This window comes from Castor canadensis, chromosome 13 (assembly GCF_047511655.1).
Source record: "Castor canadensis chromosome 13, mCasCan1.hap1v2, whole genome shotgun sequence".
Classification (NCBI taxonomy): Eukaryota; Metazoa; Chordata; class Mammalia; order Rodentia; family Castoridae; genus Castor; species Castor canadensis.
The window spans coordinates 29,526,435-29,552,643 of record NC_133398.1 but is presented as its reverse complement, the minus strand read 5'-3'; the positions used below and the strand labels follow the sequence as shown (position 1 = coordinate 29,552,643).

Here is a 26,209-nt window from a genome sequence, read left to right as displayed (position 1 = left end):
ATTCTTAGAACTATATTGGTGCCACACTATTCTGGCCTGAAGACCCTTGAAACCCAAATGTCAATATCACACCCTTACTAATGCGAGTGGGGTGTGAAGAATGGCATATAGGGAGAACGGAGATCAAAGGGTAACAAACAAAATTTATGGATTCCTATATATCACCCATGTAGTAGGATAGAGATGAGGTGGAAGTCAATAGTTGGAGATAAGTCCAGAATGGAAAAAGGAGAAGAGGTAGTGATAAAAGTAACACCCGAGCTTCCATACACATTATTGTTTGAAGGAGTAGGGAAATAATTGCTTAGGAACTTAAATATGGGTAAAATGGCAAAACAATGACCAACTTACATCTGAAAATGTGGAAAACAGAGAATGGTTGTTCTCTGATTTGGAGAGAATTACCAGCTTTATAATCTCTGTATACTCATGTAGTTCCTCGTCCATTGATAAACATTTAGAGCCAATTCTGTCAGGAACTTGTCTGGATGATAAATTTCCAGATATTACTAAGGTAAGATCACTGATGTCAACATACTCACAGCGTGGGGAGAATGAATAGATGTAAGAGGAGTCTGTGTATGTAATAAAGGAGCACAAAGCTTGGTAATTGTACATTGACAGAAACTTAGAAGTAATACTTGAATTTCATTTTTTCAGTCTGAAACCACAGTTATTTCTATAAAATAGCAGACACTTGTTTTTACTTTATAGGCCAGAAAAGCATGACCCATGGAAAACGATATGGTCCTGAGAGCTCTCTGAAGCATTGTGAATGTCACAATAGACACTGATATTATTACACAAATAGATTATTTTGCCACTAGCTAGTTTTTAAAAAGTCTTCAATGTGAGATCAATGAGAAATGATTACCATTAATTTTCTCTACCTGAAAATACTATTTTATGGACTATATTTTATAGTCTAGTGTTCAGTGTTTTTCAAGTCTTTTTTCCTTTTTAAACTATTCTTTACTACAATGAGAAAGCAGCAAATGAACCTCCTAAACTTGTTCACATCTAATCAATGTTTATTGAATGGTACTATGAGTTATGCATGGAGGTATACCACAAAGGTATATGACAACAGGAATAGAAAACAGACGAACAGTATGGTTAACAGTTGAGAATATAGAAGAGGCCATAGATATTTTTAGAAATGGATCAGATCTGGACATTGAGATATAAATAGAAATACATTTGGGGGATGTAGAGAGTGGACGAACATTTCAAGTTGAGCATGTGCAAAGACAGAGATAAGATATGAACATCAATGTTTCAGAGATAACAAAAAGTTAAGTTCTCAATAAAACACTCTGTATTTTGAGTTCTGTGTATCTTTTACACTAAATCTTGCCATTTCTTACATCATACATTATGCTTATTTTTTATTCCAGTTCCTGTGCAGTCTACGCTATTTAGGTTACATTTCATTCTTCTCTTCCGTAGTAAATGTTTTCATATACATCTCCTACACTCAACTACTCAACTATAGACTCCTTGGGATATGTCCACATCTTATTCAGTTTTATATCCCAGCACCTAACACAATTCTTGCCATAATCCATGGTTTCCTCTTCCTTTCTTTTTTCTTCCTTCTTTTCCTTCTTCCTTCTTTCCTTTCTTCATCTATCCATTAACAAAGTTACTGGACTCATTCTTTTTGTCATTGGTTAGCGCTTGGTTCACAGCACTGAACAAAAGATAGTAACCTAAGAAATAAAACACAGGAGTTTGGGAAAGTAGCTTGAGAACAGATAATGAAAGGCTGGCATTTCACTTTAAAGAAAAAACTTTAAAATTTCATCAAAGGTTCATATGGAGAAATATTATATTTCTGATATAGAAACATATATTTAGTAGAACTGAATAGTAAAGAGGGCAGAGATTGGCAACAAGTATTGTTGAAGAGGAAATTAACTTAAAAATTGAAGAGAAAATACTCCTGATTATAGAGGACCTGCAGAATGATGTAACAAGTTGAGGCAATGTTAATTACAGAAGTGGATCTTGTGGGAAACAAAATCTAAATGTGAAGAGTCTGTGTAGATCTGGTATGAACTGAGTTAGGTAATAAAAAGAAGCCAATTATATAGTTTTGAAACAAAAAAGTAAAAGGGACTGCCATGCCAAGGTGAACAATGAAGAGCCAATAAGATTGTGAGAGTAAAGAGAGATGACATGGTAGTTGGGATATTAGCTAAGGATAGTTGGAAAAACTGAGTAACACATATGAAATAGGTAAGAATAAACTTGATTTTATGAATAGTATCTGAAAATATTTTCTTAAGAGCTGGTACCAGACTTCTTTATAGAAATAATTGCTGGGGTTTTGTTTGTTTGTTTGTTTTTTAGGAAAAGCTACATTGAATATAGAATGTGAGAATTCTTTAAGCAAGGCTCACCAGGAGCAAAACAGAGGTCTCTGATGTTTCTCATGAAAGTAAATGAGAAGGCTTCCTCTAACATGGTAACTGAGCTTCCTTTTATGAACTCTTAAAAATACTGATAAAATGCAGCCATCACCATATCAACCACATTATCACCTCAAAAACAAAACAACAAAATAGGTAATTCTCAGTGCCAGACACAAATTGAAAAACTAAAGAGCAGAAAGCAGGAACTAACACCCTAGCAGCTTTCCAACATTTCATACTTGGCTACATGCCTCAGGAGCAAGTAGGTTGGATTTTTTGTTGTTGCTATTTTTGGGGTTTTTTTGTTGTTACTTTGGGTTTTTTTGTTATTTAATCAATTTTACTTGATTAAAGAGATCAAAATAGTAGAAATCATAACATAAGAACAGGCAGATTTCATAAAGATCAAATACATTAGTTTTGAAAACAATAGTTATTGAAACTGTAATGCATGGGTCTAAGATCCTATAGGTTAATGAATATTAGTGGTTAAAATGTGCTGCTACTCAATTCTATTTAAAATAATGAACTTCCTTATCATTAGCAATTCATCCTCTTGAACTCAAAAATTCTCTTTCAACAAAATGCATCACCCCTTCCTTATTTCTGCAAGTCCTTTCATTTCTTCTTCTGTTCTAAGTTCCAGAAAGGGAAGATTTACTCAGGTCCCTTAAGAGATCCTTAGTATTCTCAGATTACAAACATACTTCTGGGAATCCAATGCTCAGATTGCAGAAAACTAAATCTTTCTAATGGGACCCATTTTATAGCTTTTTCCATGTCCTTGCAGGTGCTGCTGTCTCCCACTTATTAAGACTTATCTAGATCACTAGAACTCTGGGTAGTTTGGCCATTGCCTGCCAATGTTGAAGCTTTCAAAAGCTTTTGATCCGTGGAAATAAAACAAGAATACTGCTCTATTTATAGGAGATCTGCTCTACAGTCTTACAGTCTTTCTTTCATTTTCAGTCCTCACCTCTCCAAATCAAGGTGTATCACTGACGTTGTGCCTTAACTTGTTGTGATCTCAGATGGAAGAGTCAGAAGTCAGACAGTAGTGATTTTCTCAAGTCCCTCTGTATTATATTTAGTAGAAACTCCTGTTTTTCTGGCATGTATCAAGACTAAAACTGTTTTAACAGTAGACAGAAACTCAAAAGTCCTTATCTAGTATAAGTACATTTACATATAAGTTTTCATCCATGACTTAAGGATATCACAGTTATTAATCCAGTAAATTAGCTAAAAGGCTGATGATGTCTGCTTTGACACTTATCCCAAAGAAAGTTTTAAAAATTGATAAAAATCCTCATTAGGATTTGTTGGCAAATTAAAACTCTTTATTTGGAAAGTGATAAATGGAAGAGGACAGAGCTGAAAGCAAATGTGTAAGATCCAACAAAAGCCACTACGATTGAATAGCTGTGAAGTAGAGGATGCAGGAATCAAGACAAAATATCTGCTTAATCAAATTAATGGCAGCTTGTTACTCCTGGCTGGTATCACATGACAATTGGATAGCATATCAGAGTAAATAAACTCTTTCTTCAACAAACAAACAAAAAAACCCCACAAAATTTAACTTAAACCAATAGTTAAGAAACAGTTTCCAAACATAGGCCAATTTTTGATAGTTTAAAATTGGTTCCAATTACTGCAAAGGTCAAGGCAACAAGCAGCTACATGCCCAGTGCTATGGCCGTAATGTGTCCCCTCAAAATTCGTATTTGAGATCCTAACCCCAAAAGTAAAAGAATTAACAGGTGGGGGCTTCGTGTGAGATGAATGGGATTAACCTTTTAAAAATAGGCCTGGGAGCGCTTCTACCCTCTCCACCAGTGAGGACAGCTACAAAGAGCAGCTTCCGTTTTCTGAGCAGTACGAGCAATTGCTGAGGCTTCTGAAACAGAAAAAGAGAGGAAGCTTTCCGCCCCCATAGCCTCTGCAGCCGAGCACAGCAGCCAACCACCACCCCCAACCTCGATCCGTTCTGATGGGGGCGGAGCCTGCAGAAAGCAGCTCGCGGCCGGAAGGGCCCTGAGGAGGGGCTGGGCGGGGCGACGCACAAGGCCCCGGGGAGAGACTTGGGGCTGCCCAAAATGTGCCGGACGCGGATGTCAAATACGTACCAAATTTTCCTTCAGTCCCCATGTCCACAACATTGTACTCACGGAATTCCCACTGTCGTGACTCTCTTTCCGAGTCCTCTTTCTTTCCGATTGTTCAAATGGAGAGAAAAACTGAAACTCCCAAGTTCAGGCAGTAACTAGGCAACAGCTCAGGCGATCAGCCTCTGATGTGGGGGTCCTTTGCTCGCGCCTAAATTCAAAGGAATAAATAGTTCCGGAGCGAGTGTTGGGATTGGGGCTAGTGCTGTAGTGGGTATGGGAGAGTTCTCGTAGTGTCCGCTAAGGTGTGGTTAGTCCCTCTTGGCCTTTGTGACCCGGAGGGGCTTTGGGGGCGCCGCAGTCACGGCGATCTGAAGCAGTGCTGTGGCAGGTGGGTTCGTGCGGCCGGCTGGTCCCGGCCTGGTCTTCTGGCGGAAAATGGGATGAGAAGAGGGTGAGCAGCAGGGAAAGACTTCAGGCGATAATTAGGGACAAAGATAGGATGCTGTCCAGCATTGGAGTGGGTCAAGAAAGTGTGGAACGAAAGATTTGGGGGAGCGAGGGAACAGTGGACAAAAGCAAGAGGCTGAAGAATAGGAGATTGGATTTATGTTAATATTTGCTAGCTCTCCCAGGCGTCAGAGTCAGGCACTGTTACGGGATACAGCGATGGACATAGGCGAAGATACTACAGAAACTTATATTATAATTTATGAGTTTGATAGACAAATGTGTGCTATTTAGTGGCAGTTTTGCATTCCATAAAAGAAAAAGACGGTGGAGCTAGAGGATGGGTAGAGGTGCTCTTTTACTAGGGAGGTCAGGAAGGAGCTCAGTAAAATGGCATTTGTGCAAAAACAGAAGTGCGGTGAAAGAGGTAGTGTGAGCCATGCCAGTAACACGTTGTAGTGAAGAATGGGATGTGAAATAATCCTAGTATTTTTAGATAGATAAAGGTGGATTGCAAACCTGGAAAAGTAGGTATAATTATTAATAAAGAGATCTGACTTCCAGATTGAATGATTTAAATTCCAAGTAGTGGGTAGCTCTTGCGTATTTTGAAGTAGAGGAAGATATCTTCAAGTCAGAGAAGGTAGTTTGCCAAATGGCTGTTTTATTTCTGCTGACCTGTTATTACTGTTATTTAGTCTCATGTTCATTGTGGTTCCAGGCTTATCATTCCACTTACATGGTGTTATTTCTGTTTTATACAGACTTGAATTGTTTTTTCCATACCTAACGGAAATTTACTGGCCCAAGACAGTATCAAAAATGCATATTAAGTCAATCATTCTTGAGGGATTCAAGTCCTATGCTCAAAGAACTGAAGTCAATGGTTTTGATCCCCTCTTCAATGCTATCACTGGGTTGAATGGTAGTGGAAAATCCAACATACTGGACTCTATCTGCTTTTTGCTAGGCATCTCCAACTTGTCTCAGGTAAAGTGTAAACTTCCTGATTTCTGTGATTAAATTTGCCTATTGCCATTATTTTTTTGTTTGTTTGCATCTTTGTACTTTATGTGAATTAACTTATACCTCAATGTAACCTTTTAAGGAAAGTATTATTACTTCTATTAGATGAGAAAATAGAAACTTACAGATGTGGCCTAAGGTTCATCCTCAAAGGTGTTTGGGAATAGTACACAAACTCAGGTGTTGTGACTTTAAGGTAGTCTCATTCCAGAATCTGCACCCTCTCTGCTTTTGTTATATTGCCTTTGTCAGGACATATTAATGGATGACTAATGAAATTCTTAGGCCCTGGGTCTTCTTCCCTTAAATCTTGCAAACTAACTTTTATTAGAAAAAATTTCAATTTAGAGTTGAAAGAGTTCTGTAGAGAAAGATTGCTGTCCTTGACAGTGGGTGCTGCAGGCTGTCCTTGTCAAATTAACAAATACTACATGGGTGGATTTTGCAACACAAGAAACCCATTTTTAGTGCTACTCTGTACAATATGAGTTTTGTAGCTGACAGTTTCTTTCACTTTAGGTTCGAGCTTCTAATTTACAAGATTTAGTTTACAAAAATGGGCAGGCTGGAATTACTAAAGCCTCAGTGTCAATCACCTTTGATAATTCTGACAAAAAGCAAAGTCCTTTAGGATTTGAAGCTCACGATGAAATCACAGTAACAAGGCAGGTGAGTGGCTATTAAATATTTTGATACCCTATGAAATTTCATGTCTAATGTATTATTTGGCAGTATGGCTTTGCAAAAGTGCCAGGGACAATGCTCATGAACAAATCAATGCATCACATGCTGACTGGAGTCCTTAAGAATATCTTCCTTATAGTCTTGCACTTCACAGTAATATTTCAGTTAATGATGAACTGCATATATGACAGTTACCCAAAATTGTATACCATCTAGTGATATTATAGCTGTTTGAGATTCTGTAAGTACACTGATGCTTTCACAGTAATAAAATTGTCTAGTGGTGCATTTCTCAGAACATGAACCCCATTCTTAAGTGATTGATAACGCTATTAAGATTTTGATTGTGCAACTTCCACTATAAACTAAGGATTAAAAGAGATCTGTAAAGTTTTCTGTCTAATAGATGCACTGAACCATGCTTGAATCTTAAACTATACTCAACAATCATCCATGGCTGTGTTGAATATTCAAGTTACCTGATATCTTGCTGTCTTTTGAAAAAACCCATTCTGATACTGGACAAATCTTATTAAAAAGCTACTATTAAGAAATTCGGCCAAAGTCTACCATCTTAAAGTTTTGCACATTAATCCTGTCCTGGTTATCTTAAGAGCATCAAGACCAGATCTAGTTCAATATTTAAATGATCTGGAAGTCTAAAAGTTTTGTAAGTGAAATCTCACCAGTTCTGTCGTGCAGTACCTGTTTCTAATTCTTTCAGTTTCCTGATCATACCAAGTATGCACCAGTCTCCTCCTCCACATACCCATTTATCTGTTTATCTTTTGCTAATGTATTGCGCATTGAATTGAGCATGCAAGAATTGATCTAAGAAGAGAATTGGGAAGAGTTAACATTTCTTTCATTTTAGATCCTCTACTTGTCTTTCCCAATTTGACATTGTAGTGTTCATATGTTATAAATCCATAACAGACTTATTTGATACTACTCTAAATTTGTTGTGCATATTATTATTTAGCCATGTAATTGCCATGTCTGTCTGTATGCAGGTTATTGAAATCAATAAGGACTGTACATTTGTCCCTTAAATTTTTTTTCTTATACTGAGAAGATGTTTTCAGCTTATCAGTTGTTTTTTCAAGTTCAGTTTATTCCATTATTTATGTCATAGATATTTTCTATTTTAATAAAAGCCTCTGGTTAAAAAAAGTATTGCCTAGATTGGGATGGAATCCTGTTCTTTGCTATTAGGCAACCAACAGATAATCACCCTTTAAGATTGTCCATAAGTTATTGCTAATAGACGTTTTCATAGGTTATAAGACTGTGTCTTTACCAGTATTTTTCCATAAAGTCTTTGTTTATTGTGAACATTCTAGATTTGTTGTTGCATTATAGTAATGTATTAACTATCAGCCTAATAATGTGTCAAGGAAAGAAATAATATAGCCTTTATTCAATATTTATTAATTGCTTGATATGTACTGTAGATTCATGAATGCACCAAGGTATACACACAGAAAGAAGTGTTAGAAACATCTTGTCTGTAGGGGCCTCAAAATCTGGTGGATGAGGCAGTCATACCCATTAAATAACAATTGAAGTGCTATATATAGAGTATGAACAAATCAGTCAAATCATTATCTGGCATGCCTTCTTTGTCAATGCATGCTGAAGTTCCCTTACTCTTCTTCTTTTAAGTGGTCAAGTCATGTCTTTATCAATTCCTTTTCAAATCTTGTCAATAATTGATACCAAACTACATGTCTTTAGCTTTTGGTGTCTGACTTCCATTCTCATGGAAAAGTAGAGGAAGACAGGTTAACCTCTTAGCATGAAAAAATTGCAGAGGTAAGGAAATTACATTTTATACATACTTGGAAACAAAGCTAGGAGTGATCTTAGAGACCTGGTCCAGTGTAGGGAAAGTTAGAAGACTTAGGCATGATTATATAACTAGTTAGCAACAGAACTTGGGTTGTCCTGACTCAAATTAGTATTATTTTTGACCATGACATACTGCCACTGTTTACTCAGGATTTTTTTTTTTAAACTCTAATTGGACAGAAAAAATAAACACAAGATAGTAGATTTTGTAATTTACTATCAGTTGTGCATGTATGTTTATGTTTTTAAGTGCTTCCTTTTTAGGTGGTTATTGGTGGCAGAAATAAATATTTAATCAATGGAGTCAATGCAAACAACACCAGAGTACAGGATCTCTTCTGTTCTGTTGGCCTGAATGTTAACAACCCTCACTTTCTCATCATGCAGGTATTTTGTTTATGGTCTTTATAAGTCTTTCAGAATAGTTTTAAATCTTTTATTTTTAAGTTATAATAGAAGTATCTTCTTTTTTGGATTTTCCTCTTTTTAAATTTTTATTTATTATGCTATATTTATACACCTTTTAAGAAATGTGGTTTAGTTAGTTGTATTCATGTGTTCTACCATATTATGCATATTTAAAATTTCAAAGACATCAAAAAGTAATTGGGACAATACACATTAAGTATACAAAAGTTGCCATATGTATTAATAATACTTTGTCACTGTGGCAAAATACCTTGCAAAAGCAACTTCAAGGAGGAAAGGTTTATTTTGGCTCACAGTTTCAGAGATTTTAGTTCGTGGTTGGCTTCATTGCTGTGGACCCTGAGGCAAGGGTGAAACATCATACTGAAACAGCAGGGTACAAGAAAGCTGCTCACTTTGTGGTGTCTAGAAAGTTGAGAAAGACAGTGAGAGGAAGAGGGGAAGAGGCGGAGGACAAAAAAAATCCTTAAAAGGCATGTTCCCAAACAGCTCACATCCTCTAATCAGACCCCACCTTTCACAGTTGCCTCTACCTATGAATAGTCCATTCAGTTATGAACTCCTCTGTGGATTAATCATTCAGTTCATTAGGTTATTGCCCTTATGGTCCAATCACTTCCAAAAGCACCACTTGTGAACATTGCTTTCTACATGTGAGCTCTTTTGGGAATATACTTTACATCTAAATCATAGTATTATAATGTTAAATTATTAGATTAAACCATTTTAATATTTCAAGTATTAAAATCTGAATAGCTTTATTTAGAGGAATGCAAATGAAAAATAAAGGCTGATATATCTTATACTTGCATTATTTCACTTGACTCATCCAGTTATCTTTTGAAAGAGTCACTGCAAGGTCAGAGGCCAAATCTTGAAGGGACCTTGTATTTGTCCATTTTGTGTTGCTATAAGAGAATACCACAGACAGGGTAATTTATAAACAGTATAATTTTTTTGTTTCTTGGTTCTGGAGGTTGGGAAGTCCAAGATAAAAGAGCATGACACTAGCATCTGGTGAGGGCTGGGTCATCCAATGATAGAAGGGCAAGAGACATAAGAGAGCAAGGAGGGCCGAACTGGCTTCTAACACAGGCCCCAATCACTAAATAGCTAACATATTCCCAATTCATCTCTTCATGGGAGTGGTGCTTTCATGATCTTATCACTCCTTGTAGGTCCTGCCTTCCGAAACTGTTGCATTAGGGATTGGGTTTCTGACACTAATTTTGAGGGCCACATTCAAACTTAGCTGACCAAATAAATACATATTTAATATATCCTAGCTTCAAAGCTGAATATTTACTTTCAAATACATCTGCTTCCTAGCCAGTATGATTCTCTGTGGCCTGGTTGTATAGGTTTGTGTTTTTGTTTTGATAATGAATGAATTTGATGATTTTCTGGCATTGAAATAAAATGTTCTATTTGAGGCCTAGATGTATGTCATCTGTTTTGTGAAATTATCTCAGAAAGCTATCAAAAAATCAAATGTATACTAATTATAATAAAATTTACATTCGCATTTCTTCATTTTAGAGAGGGTACTTTTACATGTTTAATATTAACTATCTCAAAAGTATAGTATGAGTTAATTTTGTTTCATCTAGTAAATAATCTCATTTGTATCATTTAATAACTTTGTGTCACTAATAAGTAAGCTACAACAGCTTCCATGAACATAAAGGATGAATACCTTTGGGCTATATTTTCTATAATTTGTTATCTTTACAGAAAGTTTGCTTTTTTATTTTCAGGGTCGAATTACAAAAGTATTAAATATGAAGCCTCCAGAGGTAAGAATGCTATTTACAGGCAGTAAAAATAATGATTATAGATTCTCTTTTAATCTTTGAAGCCATCAGTTTTTTAAAATAGTTTCTTTCATTAAAATCCTTGAAAACATTAAGAGCAAAGAAAATAGAAAATAGCTTAATATTTAACACTGTCCAGTGTAAAAAAGAGATTTTGACTGTATAAAGCAGTCTTGCTCAACTTGTGCTCCATTATCATGATTAATCCAACAGAAAAATCTGACAAAGAGATTTATGTGAAATTGGTTTGTTTCATACAATAGTTTATGGGGTCATTAGGACTTAAGTTTCTCTTGGAACTACCTTGAAAGTAGTTAGTATGAAGAAATGAATATTTTTTCACATGAACAAAGGCTCTTTAGATGTACCTATTGAGAAGAGCTAAAAATACTGATAGATAGTACTACTCTTTTTGAATGAGGTCATGTTTATATTCTTTGGTTAACATCTTAGAAATTTCTCATTTGAAACGTGGCAAATACATAGACATCATGTGGGTTCCAGAAAATAAATAATCGTCTTGAGATAGGTGAGTAGAAGCTTCTCAGAAAAGAGGGCTGACAAAACTGCTCATCTGATACAAAATTATTATTGATTAATATTTCACATTTTCACTTGAATTACTTTAATTCTTAGCAGTGATATTATCATTACTGTAGTGAAGAGACTGAGGCATAGAGAAAATGAAGTTACTTGCCCAAGTTGGCAGGCTAACATTATGCCATGCTTCAGTCTTATTGGCATACAATGACTAAAATTTACCTTGAAAGAATTTTAAGTAGAAAGTTCCAAAGTAAAAGCTGAATGGGGCAGCCTTTTCTTTACTCTTTTTAGATTTGGATTTGAAGGAAAATGGAAGGAATCATTGGCTTTAATTTTAGAAGAGATATATTTTGGAGACCACGTAGCAAAATGCTTGATTTTAGATTAGAAGTATTGCCAGAAATGTTTCTTGAATGTATGGGATATGGTTAACATGTGGATTTTTTTATTAGCATATAATAGTTTTACAGGAAGACACATTGTGACTTATGTGCTTACAATATATATTAATTAGCTTACATATGTGCTTACAATATGTATTAATTAGATTCACCCTCTACATCGTTCTCCCTTGTCACATTTCTACCCATTCTTAGAACACTTTCAAAAGTTTCATTATTCCATTTTCATGACAACAAATATATCCACTATATTCACCCTCTTTCACCCTTTTCTTATGTCCTCCCACTGGTACCCACTCCTGGAAAGGAGCTGTTTTATCTTCCTGTTCTTCATTTCCTTTTTACAGTGTGTATTGATGGCCCAAGGGGGTTTTTGCCTTAGCATGTTGACATATATACATACTGCTTTAATCACATTAAACGCCCCCCATTACTTTTTCTTTCTTTATTTGCCCTGCTCCCCTATTATCCAACAACAGCTTACAGTGCATTGCATTCTATTATCTTCAACATACGGATTTTTATCTGTTTAACTTTTATGGTGTTTGGGAGGCTATTTGGGAAGCTTTAAGTGAGGTCAATATAGCAGTGATACTTATTCCATTGAGACACATTGTCTTAGATTCTTAAGACAATATAATTGTCATTCCAGATTTTATCCATGATAGAAGAAGCAGCTGGAACCAGGATGTACGAATACAAAAAAATAGCAGCCCAGAAAACTATAGAAAAAAAGGAAGCTAAACTGAAAGAAATTAAGACGGTAATTAAATTAAAAAATTTTGGAGAAGAGTATAATTTTGCTTTTGGAGTTTCTGATGTAAAGAGGAAAAATTTCTTTCTCTTGGTTCAGTTTTCTAATCTTCCATGTTACTTGTCTTTTTACAGTTCTTTTTTTTTTTTTTAATATGCTTAACATACTAAAAATATTGGTTTTCCTTTATTTTCCAGATACTTGAAGAAGAGATTACTCCAACTATTCAGAAATTAAAAGAGGTATATACCATATATGTAATGACATCTAGTTAGGATGACTTTCAAAAATGGTGGTGTATAAATAAATGGTGTATAAATGGCAAATAGAGATGAAGCATATACTATTTCTTGGGGATTTTTCTCTGAGATAAAATAAGTTCTCATTGTTCTGCCATAACTCAGTCTTCTGCTTGCAGAGGATATGTATTTTTAAGTTGTGAGTTTAGAGACTAGTCTTCATAATTTCAGGAAATGATATACTGAATTTTTAAGACTGTTGAAGAGAAGCAAGTCTTATTTTCCTTGATAATTAGAATTGACTGGAACAAAATTTCTTAAAGATACTCTATTCTTAGTGATGCTCATTGATAGAGTTAGATTACTTCTAAGGTAATGGTGGCTACCCCCACACCTATTTCTGTCAGGGTACTTGTATGCTAAAAACATTGAAACAGGTTTTTTTTATCTGTAATATTTGCAGCTCCATGCATCATTAAACTTGGCAATGTTTCATTGAAAGAATGCATATATAAACACATTGTTTTAAAAGGTGTCCACTTAGGAATTTATTAAATGCTCATTCAAATTTGCTACTACTCAAAGCAGTCTTCTGAACCTATATTGTAGTGTAGACGATACTGGAAGAGCTGACAAATTTTGACCTTTAAGATACTCTCTCTTACATGCATGATTAAATACAAAACACTAGATCAGGAGGTTGAACTTAGCCTTTATACCTGATTTTGCCACATTCTGTCTAAATCTGGTTACATGGACAGGTCATTTAACCATTCTGACTTTGTTTCTTCATCTGCAAACTAGGAATTTTAGTTGTTACTTTGTCTGTTTCAATAGATCCTTATGTGAATCAACTTTAATTATATGTGAAAAAGTGCTTGTAAGAATGCTTGAAAGAATGGTAGGTAGGCATCATAGTAATACTACTACAAAATAGATTATGGTATAACACTTGTTGGTGTGTGAATTGTCTTCATAGACTCCTTATTATCACTAGTTTTTGCACCTTAGGGCCACAATTCCTTGTTAATCCCAACTGTGATAAGAAAAGCCACATAGTTTTCTTTCATTGTGGTACATTGCTTTCTAAAAAGCCATGTTATTAAAAGTTTCCAAAAATTTTAAATGACAAGGTCACTTAAGAAAAAAATCTGTTACATCATATAAAGGGAAATTTGATACGGTGCTATAGCTTGATTCTAACTTTATATAAAAGTATAAATTTTTGAGTAATTTACTTTGACTTCTTTTTCAGGAAAGATCTTCCTATTTGGAGTACCAAAAAGTAATGAGAGAAATAGAACATTTGAGTCGTTTGTATATAGCTTATCAGTTTTTGCTGGCTGAAGATACCAAAGAACGTTCAGCTGAGGAGTTAAAAGAAATGCAGGATAAAGTTGTAAAGCTTCAAGAGGAATTGTCTGACAATGATAAAAAAATAAAGGCACTTAGTCATGAAATAGAAGAGTTGGAAAAAAGAAAAGATAAGGTCAGAACATAAAACAGATATGTAGTTTGTGGGAAAAATACAAAATAACTATTTAGAATTCACTGGGCATTGTTTTCCATACTAATTTTTTACTTTTAATGTTGGACAGTTAAATAGATCATAAAAGCTAAATGTATAGAAACTATAAAAGAAAATTAAAACCCAAACAGATTTTAAGTAATTTGAGTTATGTGTGTTTAATTATAGGAAATTGGAGGCATACTCCGATCTTTGGAAGATGCTCTTGCAGAGGCTCAGCGAGTTAATACTAAGTCTCAAAGTGCATTTGACCTCAAGAAGAAAAACCTGGCAAGTGAAGAAGGTAAACGCAAAGAGCTGGAAAAGAATATGGTTGAGGTAAGCAAATAAGAACCTTAACTTAATTTCCACCAGTACATTTATCTATTCTGTTAATGTTTAGTGAGAATCTGCTATGGACTAAATATAATTGTTTAGTCTGGAGCAGTAGAAAATAAAGTCTGCCTTGTGAGTTCAGTCAGGGAAATAAAAAAGAAAATGAGTAAGTATAAAGTATATGACACGTTATACAGTGATAATTGGTGAGGAGAAAAATAAAGTAGGGACATTAGGAGTTTAGGAGAATTAGGGTATAGTTTGGAGTTTTAAACTGTGTAGCTATTGAAGTATGGGGTTACTGTTAGCTAAAGTAAAGCATTAGGAATAACAGATTTCAGTAGGGAAAGTAAAAAGTACAGTGTGAACGTAATAGGCTTAAGGTGCCTATCGAGACACCTTGAGTCATGATATTGATTAATAGCTAAATATGTGAATATTAAATACAGGCTAAAAATACAGATGGGGGGGTCATCAGTTTATAGGTGATGCTTGAATTCATGAGACTGAATTTATCAGTGACATGTAAAAGGAGGAAAGATTGAGTGCTACAGTAATTCATCATGTAGAAGATAAGGGAAATGAGGAAGAATGAGTAAGAAGATAGAGAGGGTATGCCAATAAGTTGTCCTAGAGACCAACTCAAAAATACTTCAAGAAGTGATCATGAGATCCTCCGTAGAGTGTGTTTAGAATAAAGAAGGAACTAACTGAAGGGTAATGTAGAACATTGTTTTTGGCTTGATTTTACATGGAATAAATAGCATTATGTATATCAATGGAAAAATATAGTTGGAAAGGCAATATTTGTGGTTCAGAAAATACAAATGAGAGAGTTGTTAAAAACAAGGTTCTTCAGAGGTGAGTAGGATAGGAGCTAAGGTACAGTTAGAGGAGGGTAGCTGTCACAAGAGGTGGTAAGTAGAAGTAATCCACAGTCACAAGAGTCAAGTATTTAGTCTCACGCAGGTAAATGAATATACGGTAAGTGAGGGGAGCCCATGGAAGTGCAGGTACAGCAGGTACAGAAGGTGTTGACAGTCATACATACTCCTTCCATTTGGGCAACAGAACGTTTAGCGTAGTTGTTTTTTTCTCAAACCTGTTAGGGGGAGTCAGGGGATATCTCCTGGACTTGCAAACAATGTTTTGGTGAAAGCAGTATCTGCTGTTTTCTCATGAGCAGTGGCTCCTATGTATGATTTCAGAGATCGCATAAAGAACATAAATCTAGAGTCATTTATATCTTCTGGTAGGTCCCTAGTAAGCCTGGCCTACTGCTTTAGGCTCTTGATCCAATAGTAGCTTTTCTTTCTAGGGGTGAGATCTAATGATACAGCATACCCAGTGTACAGAATTCCACTATCTGTCAGCTTTCCAGGTATGCCATTGCCCATCCCATATTTAGGTTACACCTAGACTGCCCACAGAGAAAGCTGTAGCTCTTGGATGCACATAGCACCCTATGTTATTGTTCAGTGACCCATTTATAGGTATGAAGACATTGGCACTTGCCAATACACGTCTTCAATGGTATAGTTATATAGAGTTCATTTTTCTTCATACAGAGTTCTTCATGAAACTCCCATACAGCACCAGTCCTCTGTCCTGTTCTCATCACCACAGCTGATATACATTGTGCTCAAGGTTTTATTAATTGTGACATTTGCCACAGTGTCAGTTAAGTTAAACCAGGGCTTTTCTGGCTCCCTTCTCTGAGACATGGACCATAGACTGTCTTAGTAAACCAGGGCATAAGGTCTCTTGGTATACACTGAGGAGTTACAATTGCTGATATAGTTTACTACTGGTAGGACTAGATGGTTTGTGACAGAATGAGATCTGACGTGGCATATTGAAACTTTTCTTAAGTACCTGCAATGGCCACAACTTAGGAATTGTTTCCACTTCTCTGCTGCTACATGCTTACAGAAAAAGCATTTTAATAACCCCTAGTCCCCAGGGTCTTAGGTATTTCCTGACTGTTTGGTAGGGATTGATATGAGTTGCATAGTGATCAAGTATGTGTCTCTGTCCCTCTGTAGACATCCATTGTTCATGTGACTTTACCCAGATCTATCAGCCTCAGTTGTCCAGTCCAGTAGGGAGAGCATATGATGTACAGACTTGACATGTCTGATAACATCACCCACTCAACTGCAAGGACCAGATGTGCTTGGCCTTGTTAGAGGGTTCCTAGCACTTAGGTGTTCCTTGATCCTATCCCTTACCTCTGTGGAATCCTATGGAGGGGATATACCTGGAGAGAGCATCTCCAGATTAGAGTTAGGAGACCCTATCTGGGATACTATGGCAGCCTGATCTGTAAATGACCCCTGTATTCTAAAGGGAGAAAGGAGGGCTGGGAAATCTAGAAACACTGATAACTCAAATATTGGGATTCTTGTAGATGCTAAAGAATAGTTGAGAAAATGGAGTAGGATTTTACAGGTGCATCCTAATCAGATGCTGCCTGTCTGGTCCCCACTTTCACTACCACTAAGTTCAGTATTTCTCAACATGTACTGCAGTGCCATGTTTCTCTTGTGCTGAAGTATTCATATTGACTTAGTTCAGTGACTTGCTCGCTGGCAGGCCATCTTGATGTCCTGCAGTTGTTTCAAGTTGGCTTATGAAGTCACTTCCTAAGTGAATAAGAGGGTATCCAGAAAATCCATCGTATTCCATGTCAAAAATGGCCATCCTTTGGCATGATGTTTGTTGCTCTCTGGTAGACAACTTCTTTGTTTTATAGATCCTCCATACCATACTGTTAGTAGGCATATCTCCAAAACATAGGCTCCAGGTCGCCAGAGAGGAAGCCAAAGTCTCTTCTGGGAATTACTCCCTCTCTTCTGGTAAGGTAGCCATTTATTCAGGGAGCCTGCTGGGCCCAATCTTGAATATATAATCCATTTGATAAGAATACTGAGCCTGCCTAAATTTATTGGTGAAGTTTATAAGCACCCAAGTAAGAATTGGCAGTTAAGTTCTCAGTCATACAGTGCTCCAGCTTTAAGATGCTCAGTCTGTACCAGGGTACATTAGAAACAAGGAAATACCCATTCAAAACAGGTAAATCTGGTGTCTGCCTTAAACACCTTACATGTCCAAAATCAGAGACTAGTATACCTCAGCAGCAGTTTTCTGTTGCCACAGACCCCAATCAGCATGTATGGAGGTTGAAGACACCTGTAGTTCCATCAAGCTGTCAGGCTCTAAAGGTGTTAAAAACAGTGATGGTGCCAGGATTTGTTGAGTGACTTCCCAGGCCTGCTACTTAGAAACAGCCCTCTTCAAAATTAGCAACTTTAAGGAGGTCAAAAGAACACCCATGTGAGATACATGCTGTGCTGGTACCCAAAAAGTCTACCAGCTATTGGACTTCCCTTTTATTAGTATGTGTCACTAGGGTGAACAGTTTTGTTTGACTGTGTCTGGGATATTTCCTTGACTTCTTTTCCAGGTGGCTTTGGCATTTAGCTCGTTTTGGTCCACTTAGTCTCCATGCCCTAAAGACCTTTTTGACCAGCCATACTAGGTGGGTGCATTGTAACAGGATGGTTTGTAACGTTTTAATCTGTAGCAGGCTTTTAGTTAATAAAGTTATGCCATATTTTCCTTAGTATATAGTAATGTTTTTGTTGAATTAGCTACTTGGCCTTAGGTAGTTTGGGTGGTAGGCAGAAGAAAATATGCTCCACTGCTATGACTTGTTAGCTATAAGGGAACATATCCTCTCAGGTGTTGGTGATGTTCTGTGCCATGAGCAGCCAAAATGTTAATGCAAGTAATATACTTAGAAGTGGGAGCCGTAGTCGCCAACACCCAAAATGGCCCCACAGGGTAAATTTCCCTCTTTTTCCCTGTCATCTTGACAGGCGTGTATAGGGCATTGTCTTCCAGTGAGGATGTAGATGCCTTAGTCCCACACACACTTGGATCCACGTGGTTCCTTTATCAAACAAACACTTCAGCCAGACTGTGTATGATTTTCCTGGCCTTTCTCCAAATCTGTACTCTAGATACTGTCTCATTTCTGTAAAGGCCTGTGTTAAATATGTTGGTTCCTTCTTAAATGCCTATGTGTCCAACTGCCCACTTCCTGAGGTCTCTGGCAATTGGATTGAGAATTATAGAGGTGTCCCAAAACTGGGGTATTGTGTGCTGAAACCTCTCATTTCTACATTTCTTTCTACTACCCATGCATTCACATGCATGAGAGAATGACCTGTCTCTTAGGCTTCCTTCCCCATAAAACATCCTGCTGCATGTTCACCTCCTGAACCCCCTGAGGCTTACATCTGTCCTCTGAACTGCGAGGTGGTGTGGGGGGTGGGGGGATTGGGAGGGTAAGGCCACTCTGACTTTGTAAATATGCCAGACTGGACCCTATTCACCGTGCCAGTTTTGTGAAGCACATTTACTATACACTGTTTACCAACTTGTCTATGTTCAATAGATTAAGCAGTCATACATTTATATAGCAGATTTATTACTTACAGATAGGCAGTAATTGACAATAGAAGCAAATAATTCATGCTGGGTCACTCTACTAGGCTCAGGAAAGGCTGTTGTGGACAGATGGAGTCTCACATGTGTATGCCCTACTTGACTTGAAGTAGGACTCCAGAAACCAGTTTAGCCTAGGACTTAACACCCCAGAGTGATGTGAGTGATATTTTATTCCTTGGGGAGGACTGGAACAGAGCATGGGCTATTTAACTAGAGAGCTAACAAAAAGTATGAAACTTAACATATCCATAGTGGAATTTATAAACTTTCCCCACCTATCCAAATCTACATTAATTTTACTGTGTACTAAATTTTGCATTTGCCAGTAAACAGCACCACCAGTTACCAGAAATCCTAGCATCTTTCTAGATTCCCCTTTTTCTCTCAAATTCTGTATCAAGTCCATCAGCAAATTCTATTGACTTTAAAATAATATACAGAATATAGCCACATTTTATCACAAATAAAGTTTGATTCATTGCCAGCCTCATTCAAGCCATCACCTGTGTGAGGGCTACTGCAATACTGTCCTTCTTAGTTGCCCTATTTTTATTTACTCTTAAAATTTGCTCTTTACAGAAGATGAATTTAAATTGTATCACATCACTTCTGTGCTTAAAGTCCTTCAATGGTTTCAATTCATGTGTATAATTAAATCAAAAGATTATCATAGCCTGCAACATGTTTCATGTTATAATTCCTGGCTCCTCCTTATGTTATCTCACTGGTCCAACCATAGTTCCTCAAATACCTAACCATGTTCCCCAGGGCTTGACAAGTACAGTGCCAGCTATTTGCTTGTTTGTTGCTTTTCATCCTGACTTCTGTTCAAATGTCATCTCACAAAGGTTTTCCTTTATTCTTAAAATAACAGTTCCCATCACTTTCTGTCCCTTGACCTTGCTTTATGTATTTGTTTATCATGTCTTCCATCCTAGAATGGGTTCCTTGTGTCTTGAACAGTACCTAGTAAATATTTGGTGAATCATGAGCTAATCAAATGGTCCAGAATTTCCAGTCACTGTCATGTAAATAAGATGATTGAATTTTTAAAACTTTTCGCTACTGGTGTCTTGTACAGTGTTAGATATCTGGTTATTATTGTTGAAAAGATGTTAAGTATTAGCAGTACTTTTCCACAATATTCGCTATTTAGATCTTATGTCCCTTAATTCTTCTTAAAATATTTTCATATGCATGCTCTTAAATTCTAAAATCACTGCATTTAAACTTAGTGTAAGGTGGCTGTTGTTTCAGCTTTATAGATTTACAAACTTGTTTTTAGCTTCTTCATGTGGTTTGTTTAAATATGCAGGATTTGTTTTTTTAAGCACATTATCTCCTGGGTTTTACTATCACACATGGAATGAAAATATTTCAGGTGTGGTATATGAGTTATATCCCCAAAACACTGAATTTTAAAGAGAAATTCAGTGTTTAAAGTTATCATGGTTGAATTATTTTCCTTATAATGGCCACTTCAAATTGCAATGAAATTTAAGACGTATGGATATATGTGTATAAGAAAATGGATGTTTTTTGTAAAATGTAATATTTTCCAATTTGGAATTTCTTCTTAAAGGACTGTAAGACTTTAACAGCAAAGGAGAAAGAAGTTAAAAAGATAACAGATGGACTGCATAGCCTTCAAGAAGCAAGTAGTAGAGATGCTGAAGCTTTGGCTGCTGCACAGCAGCATTTCAACGCTGTTTCTGCTGGCTTGTCCAGCAATGAAGATGGAGCAGAAGCAACTCTGGCTGGTCAGATGATAGCCTGTAAGAATGAAATAAGTAAAGCTCAGACAGAGGCCAAACAGGTAAAGACAGACACTAAGCCATTACTTTCTTTAAGAGCCTGCTTTTCATGTTATCCTTTGGCAATTGTTAAATGTTGAAAATAATTAGTTCAAACACATTAGGGAATTTGTTAATCTCATTCTGCCACTCTAGTGCCTTATATAGAAAGATTCAAATATGTTGATTAATAAATATTGATGTCAGATTGTCAAGATGCTATAAAACATATATTATCATAATTCAATTTGTAAGTGTAGTAATGTTTGCAATATTGGAGGCTAGCCAATTCTCATTCTTTTTGGCTGTTACCTGTTTTATTGACATCGTAAAGTTGAGGGCTTAAGCTTTAACAGGAAAATAAAATTGTTGTTTTTATTCCTTGCCTACCATTTCTAATTCTTAAAAGTATATTTTTGAAACTTTACACCATCCATATAGACATATATCTACCACAGGTTTATTGTGCACATTCCAGTATTTGGTCTTACTACTGTGATGTCGTAGTTTCAGTCTTGTCCATCTATTAACGGTTCTCAAATTCATTTAGATAGTATTGTAGGTTGTAACAATATATATAAACATACATATATAGGTTGTTTTGCTCTTGTTTATGGAAGACTCAGTTTTCAAAACATATACACGGAAAGGTTTGTGTGTTTGTTAATCCTACTCATGGTTTTTGTTAATCCTTTTCAGTTTTTTTTGTTTGTTTTTCAGTACTGGGGCTTGAACACAGAGTGTCACATGTGCTAGGCAAGTGCTCTAATACTTGGGCTATGCATCCTCTCCACCACCCAGCCCGTCTGTTTTTATCTGTCTTTCAGACAGGGTTCTTCTGCATTTTTCCTGGGCTGGCCTCAGGTTCAGGATCCTCCTGCCTTCACCTCTGAAATAACTGGTATTACAGATTGTACCACCACACCAATCATTACTCATGTTTTTCTGCTAGTATATATTTGAAGAACTCCACAGTGAAACTTTAAATTGCTTTGTTTTTCTGTTAACTTATGTATGAGAGAATTTGAGAAAAATCTATCATTCAGTTATATAGAGAATATCTCAATCTAGGTCTTAGGTTACAAAATATAAACATGGCTTTAGGAAGCAGCATTCACTTATATAAACTTCAGATTCCTGAAGCTCAGAAGTTCTAGCATTTAAATATCAGACTTCTAGGATTTAAATTTCTCTGTCAATTTAGTTTTCCTTTTCTATTTTCTTATTCTTCATCATTCAGTGTAGCTTCTCCAGTGTTGCTAAACAGTACTCCCAAAGAAAGAAGCACAAATACATATGTGAATACTGCAATGAAAAGGAAGGGAACTGTGTTATTCTTTGAGAGATTTTTTTAAAACTCTGTTAATGTTAATGTTATATCTTATAAATATTAAAAATACAAACATGTTCTAAATTATTTAATGATGTACATTAATCATGCATTTGTTTATAGTCTGAAGGCTTTTGGAGGAGGAAATACTGGGAATTGAGAGATCTTTTGCAATATTAATCCAGTGAATCAGTTACATTTTCAAGGCTGAGGTTTCTTATTTAGACCAATCTAAACATGTGACCATTTAATTATGAGCACTATCTGCCTCATATAGTCTGTTACATTTTCCTTCACAGGCTCAAATGAAATTGAAACATGCCCAACAGGAATTAAAGAATAAACAAGCAGAAGTTAAGAAGATGGACAGTGGCTACAGGAAGGATAAAGAAGCTTTAGAAGCTGTAAAAAGACTCAAAGAAAAACTTGAAACTGAAATGAAGAAACTAAATTATGAAGGTTTGCCCTTAAAGACAGGATAAATCATTAGGTGATAGTGGTTTTTGATAGAGACTAAAAGGAAATAAACAAGTACAAATTTTTCATCCTGTTAATGGGCATTAATACAAGAAGTGTTTGTAAATGCAATCACAAAAATGTCTTAAGTATAAATCTGCTCTTTGAATGTTTGAGAATTCAGCATTGAGATTTTCCTGCTTCTTTTATTTGAAACCACAGGAAATGCCATTTTACATTTTTGCATTAATAGGCATTAAATACGTATGTTATTTGTAATGAAAATTGTGTAGTTGTGGTTAATATGTCTACTTGGCAATTGATAGAAACTTGAAGCATGCTTTTTTATTTAATATTTACCAGAAATTTATATTTTGCTTCTAGGAATGCTTTAGAAATAGGGGTTACTTACATTTTCTTTGATCCTGTTGCAGTTTTAAAACTTGATTTCATTTTGCCTATGATTTCCTCCTCAGAAAATAAGGAGGAAAGCCTTTTGGAAAAGCGCAGGCAGCTGACCCATGATATTAGTAGGTTGAAAGAAACATATGAAGCTCTCTTGGCCAGATTTCCCAATCTTCGATTTGCATACAAGTAAGAGATTTAAACCTTGTATTTTAACATAGTAATAGCTAAGATATGTTTTTACTTAGGATGGAAGATAATCTGAATGTTGTTTGACACCACAATTTTTGTATGAAAATTCTTTTAAATTGCTTTTCTTTAATAGGTGTTTTTTTCCTTAAACAGTTATTGAAGTATTTTAAATGCCGATAAGAGGAATTCTTGCAAAATTTAATAGCTGCTAATGTCACTAATCTTAAAACCAAAATGAGAGGAATTTAATTTCAGTTAAAGAATCATTAAAGTTATTCCATCATTACTGTTAAATATCTACATTTACATCTTCAGATTTGTTTTGCTATATGAGTGTTTTATGGCATACTTAACAGTAATCATGTGAATTACAGCGATTAGACTATCAAAGATGTTTTTGTTACATGAAAAACTTACTGAAAAGATCACTTAATTGATTAGAAAACATTAGCTGACTAGTGATCTGGAATTGAAATGTTTAAATTTTGCTTTTAGTAAAACTGTGAATCTCTTGCCTTCATGTCAGTTGAACATGTCCAAAAGAGCTCTTGAATAGGAAAGAATAACTTTCTCCATTTTCTTATCTAAGACTCATTTTCTCAATTTTTCTATTTCAGAGATCCAGAGAAGAATTGGAATAGGAACTGTGTGAAAGGACTTGTAGCATCTTTGATTAGTGTGAAAGACACTTGTGCAACCACAGCTTTAGAATTGGTGGCTGGGGAGCGACTCTACAATGTTGTAGTGGACACAGAGGTAAGTTGATTTTATGTAAGGTTAGAGTTAATGTTTCTCACTTTAAAACAGTGTGCTACTATAAGAATTGGGTGCTTTCTTAATGTTTGCAGGTCTCCCAATTCACTTACACGATAAAACCATTCATTTAATAATTTTTTGGAACTTTATCCCAAAGATTTATTTTGTTTTTTGCTGTGCAAGTGTTTATTTTTTTAAATTTGTAACAATAACTTGTTTTTAGTGTAAGTCCTCCCATCAAAGTAACATCCAATTTAATGTCTATATTTCTTGATTTCCCACGGTGGAATGTTCTTACTCACATGAATGCTACATTGTCCGTTACCAAATTTACTTCCTGGGCCTTTTATTTGTGTCTTGTTTTTATTTTAATTTTATATATTAATGGTATACAGTACTAAATAAGAAATGATTATTGTAGTTGAACTTACAGCCTTCACCTTTCATGCTGTTTCCCCCTGACTTTGATAGTAAGAGCACCTGCAATCTATTCTGTTAACAGATTTTCAATGTATAATACAATATAATTAATTAATAGTTCTCATGCTGTCCATCATATCTCTAAACTTAATTATTCTGCCTAACTGTAGTTGTCTACCATTGTACTACCCCTATCCATTCTTCCCACTGCCCTGTCCTGGTAACCCTTTGTTCTCTGTTTCTTTAAAAATTTTTCTTCTTACTATTCTGCATGTACGTGATATCATGCAATATTTTGCTTTGTGTCTTGCTTGTCACTTAGCATAAATATTTTTCCAGTTGATTCATGTTGTCACAAATACCAGCATCTGCCCTTTCTAAGTGTAAGTAATAATCTATTGTGTACATTCTTAAACTTTTGGTTGTTTGGGATAGAATGCACTAAACATTTATTTAATATGGATTCCTAAACTTTCATACTTTCCATTTTAATGAGTTCTGTCATCATTAATAATTTTTTAAATTTTGAATTCATATTTTAGGTTACTGGAAAGAAACTACTAGAGAAAGGGGAATTGAAGCGTCGTTACACTATAATTCCACTTAATAAAATTTCAGCCAGGTGTATTGCTCCAGAAACGCTGAAGGTTGCTCAAAATCTTGTAAGTCTTTTGTCTTATTTAAGCATTTAATCTATATAATTTTTTTTATATTAGAAGATACTGACTTTATGGGACATAACCATGCAGAATCACACAATTTTTAATTTTGTTACATTCAAAAGAATGAAGATAAAATAAACGTAGGGTTGCCTCTTCTGTAATTACATGGCAAGCGAATAGAAGTATTGGAATATTAGAATTCCCTTTGAATGGTATTAGAATGTCTTCAACCTTAAATCAAGTCACGTAACTATTAAGTGACAGTGAAAATTACATTTCTTATTTCTGAAGTTAGAATTGAGTTTACAGATAAATATCTAGAACTTTCAAGGTTTTTTTTAATACCAGGCACACTTAATTTCCCACAATGACAAACATTATAGAAAGCCATCCATCAGTGTTTCAGAGGTACTTATTTATTAGAGCTCTTCTAGATTGCTATTCACCCTGTGAGCACACATTCCAGATGACTGGAATCCTAGTCAAATGCTAAGGAGAATGTATAGTGGTTGCCTACTAGTAAGAAAATAGAAGTGTATAAGGAAGTAACATTTAAAAAGCTATTGTGGACTGTGTACTAGTTGATAAAAACATGAAGCTAATAATAACACTTACTAGCAAAATTAGTTTGATATTGAAAAGGCATTCCAGGTGTGTGAAAAGACAGTTGTATAAAACATAGAAATAGCATTTGTAATTGGGTTGATACCCACTGTCCTTATTGAAATTGAGAAGTTTTCAATCAAAATGACTTCAAACTACTGTTGAATTAATAAGTATACTGTGTATAATCAGGAGAGGAAGGGTGAATGAAGAATAATGGAAAAATAGTGACTTTTTGTTTGGTACCCTTTACTTGAAAAAAATCAACTTTGGTGAAGAAGTTCAGCAAGTTACTTCAGCTGTAGGTCAAGTCCCAGTGTAAGTAAATTGGGATTTCAAGTAAGGGCAAAAATTCTTCTCTCAGATTTTGTAGCCAGACCTGTTTAATGATAACTGCTATCTCTAAGAACAAAATTGAACCGTGTTGCATAGAGTTGTGATTGCAGATGCTACTAAGTTCCATAGGGATGATTAATTTTTCTAAAAAGATAATCACAGAAAGACATTCTATAAACAAA

General features: G+C 35.5%; 1 protein-coding gene and 1 long non-coding RNA gene across 3 annotated transcripts in view; one reads left to right on the top strand and one right to left on the bottom strand.

Annotated features, from left to right (window-relative positions):
• Positions 1–1,010: 1,010 nt before the first annotated feature.
• LOC141415632 (uncharacterized) lies at positions 1,011–4,432 on the bottom strand. The gene is made up of 2 exons (XR_012440622.1): positions 4,214–4,432; positions 1,011–1,712 (listed from the first exon to the last, which is right to left on the bottom strand). It is a non-coding gene; the product is annotated as an uncharacterized lncRNA (long non-coding RNA).
• Positions 4,433–4,726: 294 nt separating this feature from the next.
• Smc2 (structural maintenance of chromosomes 2) overlaps positions 4,727–26,209 on the top strand; it is a 47,500-nt gene continuing 26,017 nt past the window's right edge. Inside the window, exons 1-14 of one of the 2 annotated variants that reach the window (XM_020155249.2) lie at positions 4,728–4,916; positions 5,740–5,965; positions 6,521–6,670; positions 8,801–8,923; positions 10,723–10,761; positions 12,376–12,486; positions 12,675–12,719; positions 13,972–14,205; positions 14,413–14,562; positions 20,657–20,890; positions 22,497–22,656; positions 23,130–23,247; positions 23,868–24,006; positions 24,969–25,088. In XM_020155249.2, coding sequence (XP_020010838.2) covers positions 5,798–5,965; positions 6,521–6,670; positions 8,801–8,923; positions 10,723–10,761; positions 12,376–12,486; positions 12,675–12,719; positions 13,972–14,205; positions 14,413–14,562; positions 20,657–20,890; positions 22,497–22,656; positions 23,130–23,247; positions 23,868–24,006; positions 24,969–25,088 — 1,791 coding nt within the window. In that variant the 5' untranslated portion in view covers positions 4,728–4,916; positions 5,740–5,797. Of the gene's footprint in view, positions 4,917–5,739; positions 5,966–6,520; positions 6,671–8,800; positions 8,924–10,722; positions 10,762–12,375; positions 12,487–12,674; positions 12,720–13,971; positions 14,206–14,412; positions 14,563–20,656; positions 20,891–22,496; positions 22,657–23,129; positions 23,248–23,867; positions 24,007–24,968; positions 25,089–26,209 lie in introns of both variants that reach the window. The other variant, XM_074051344.1, reaches the window with a different exon arrangement.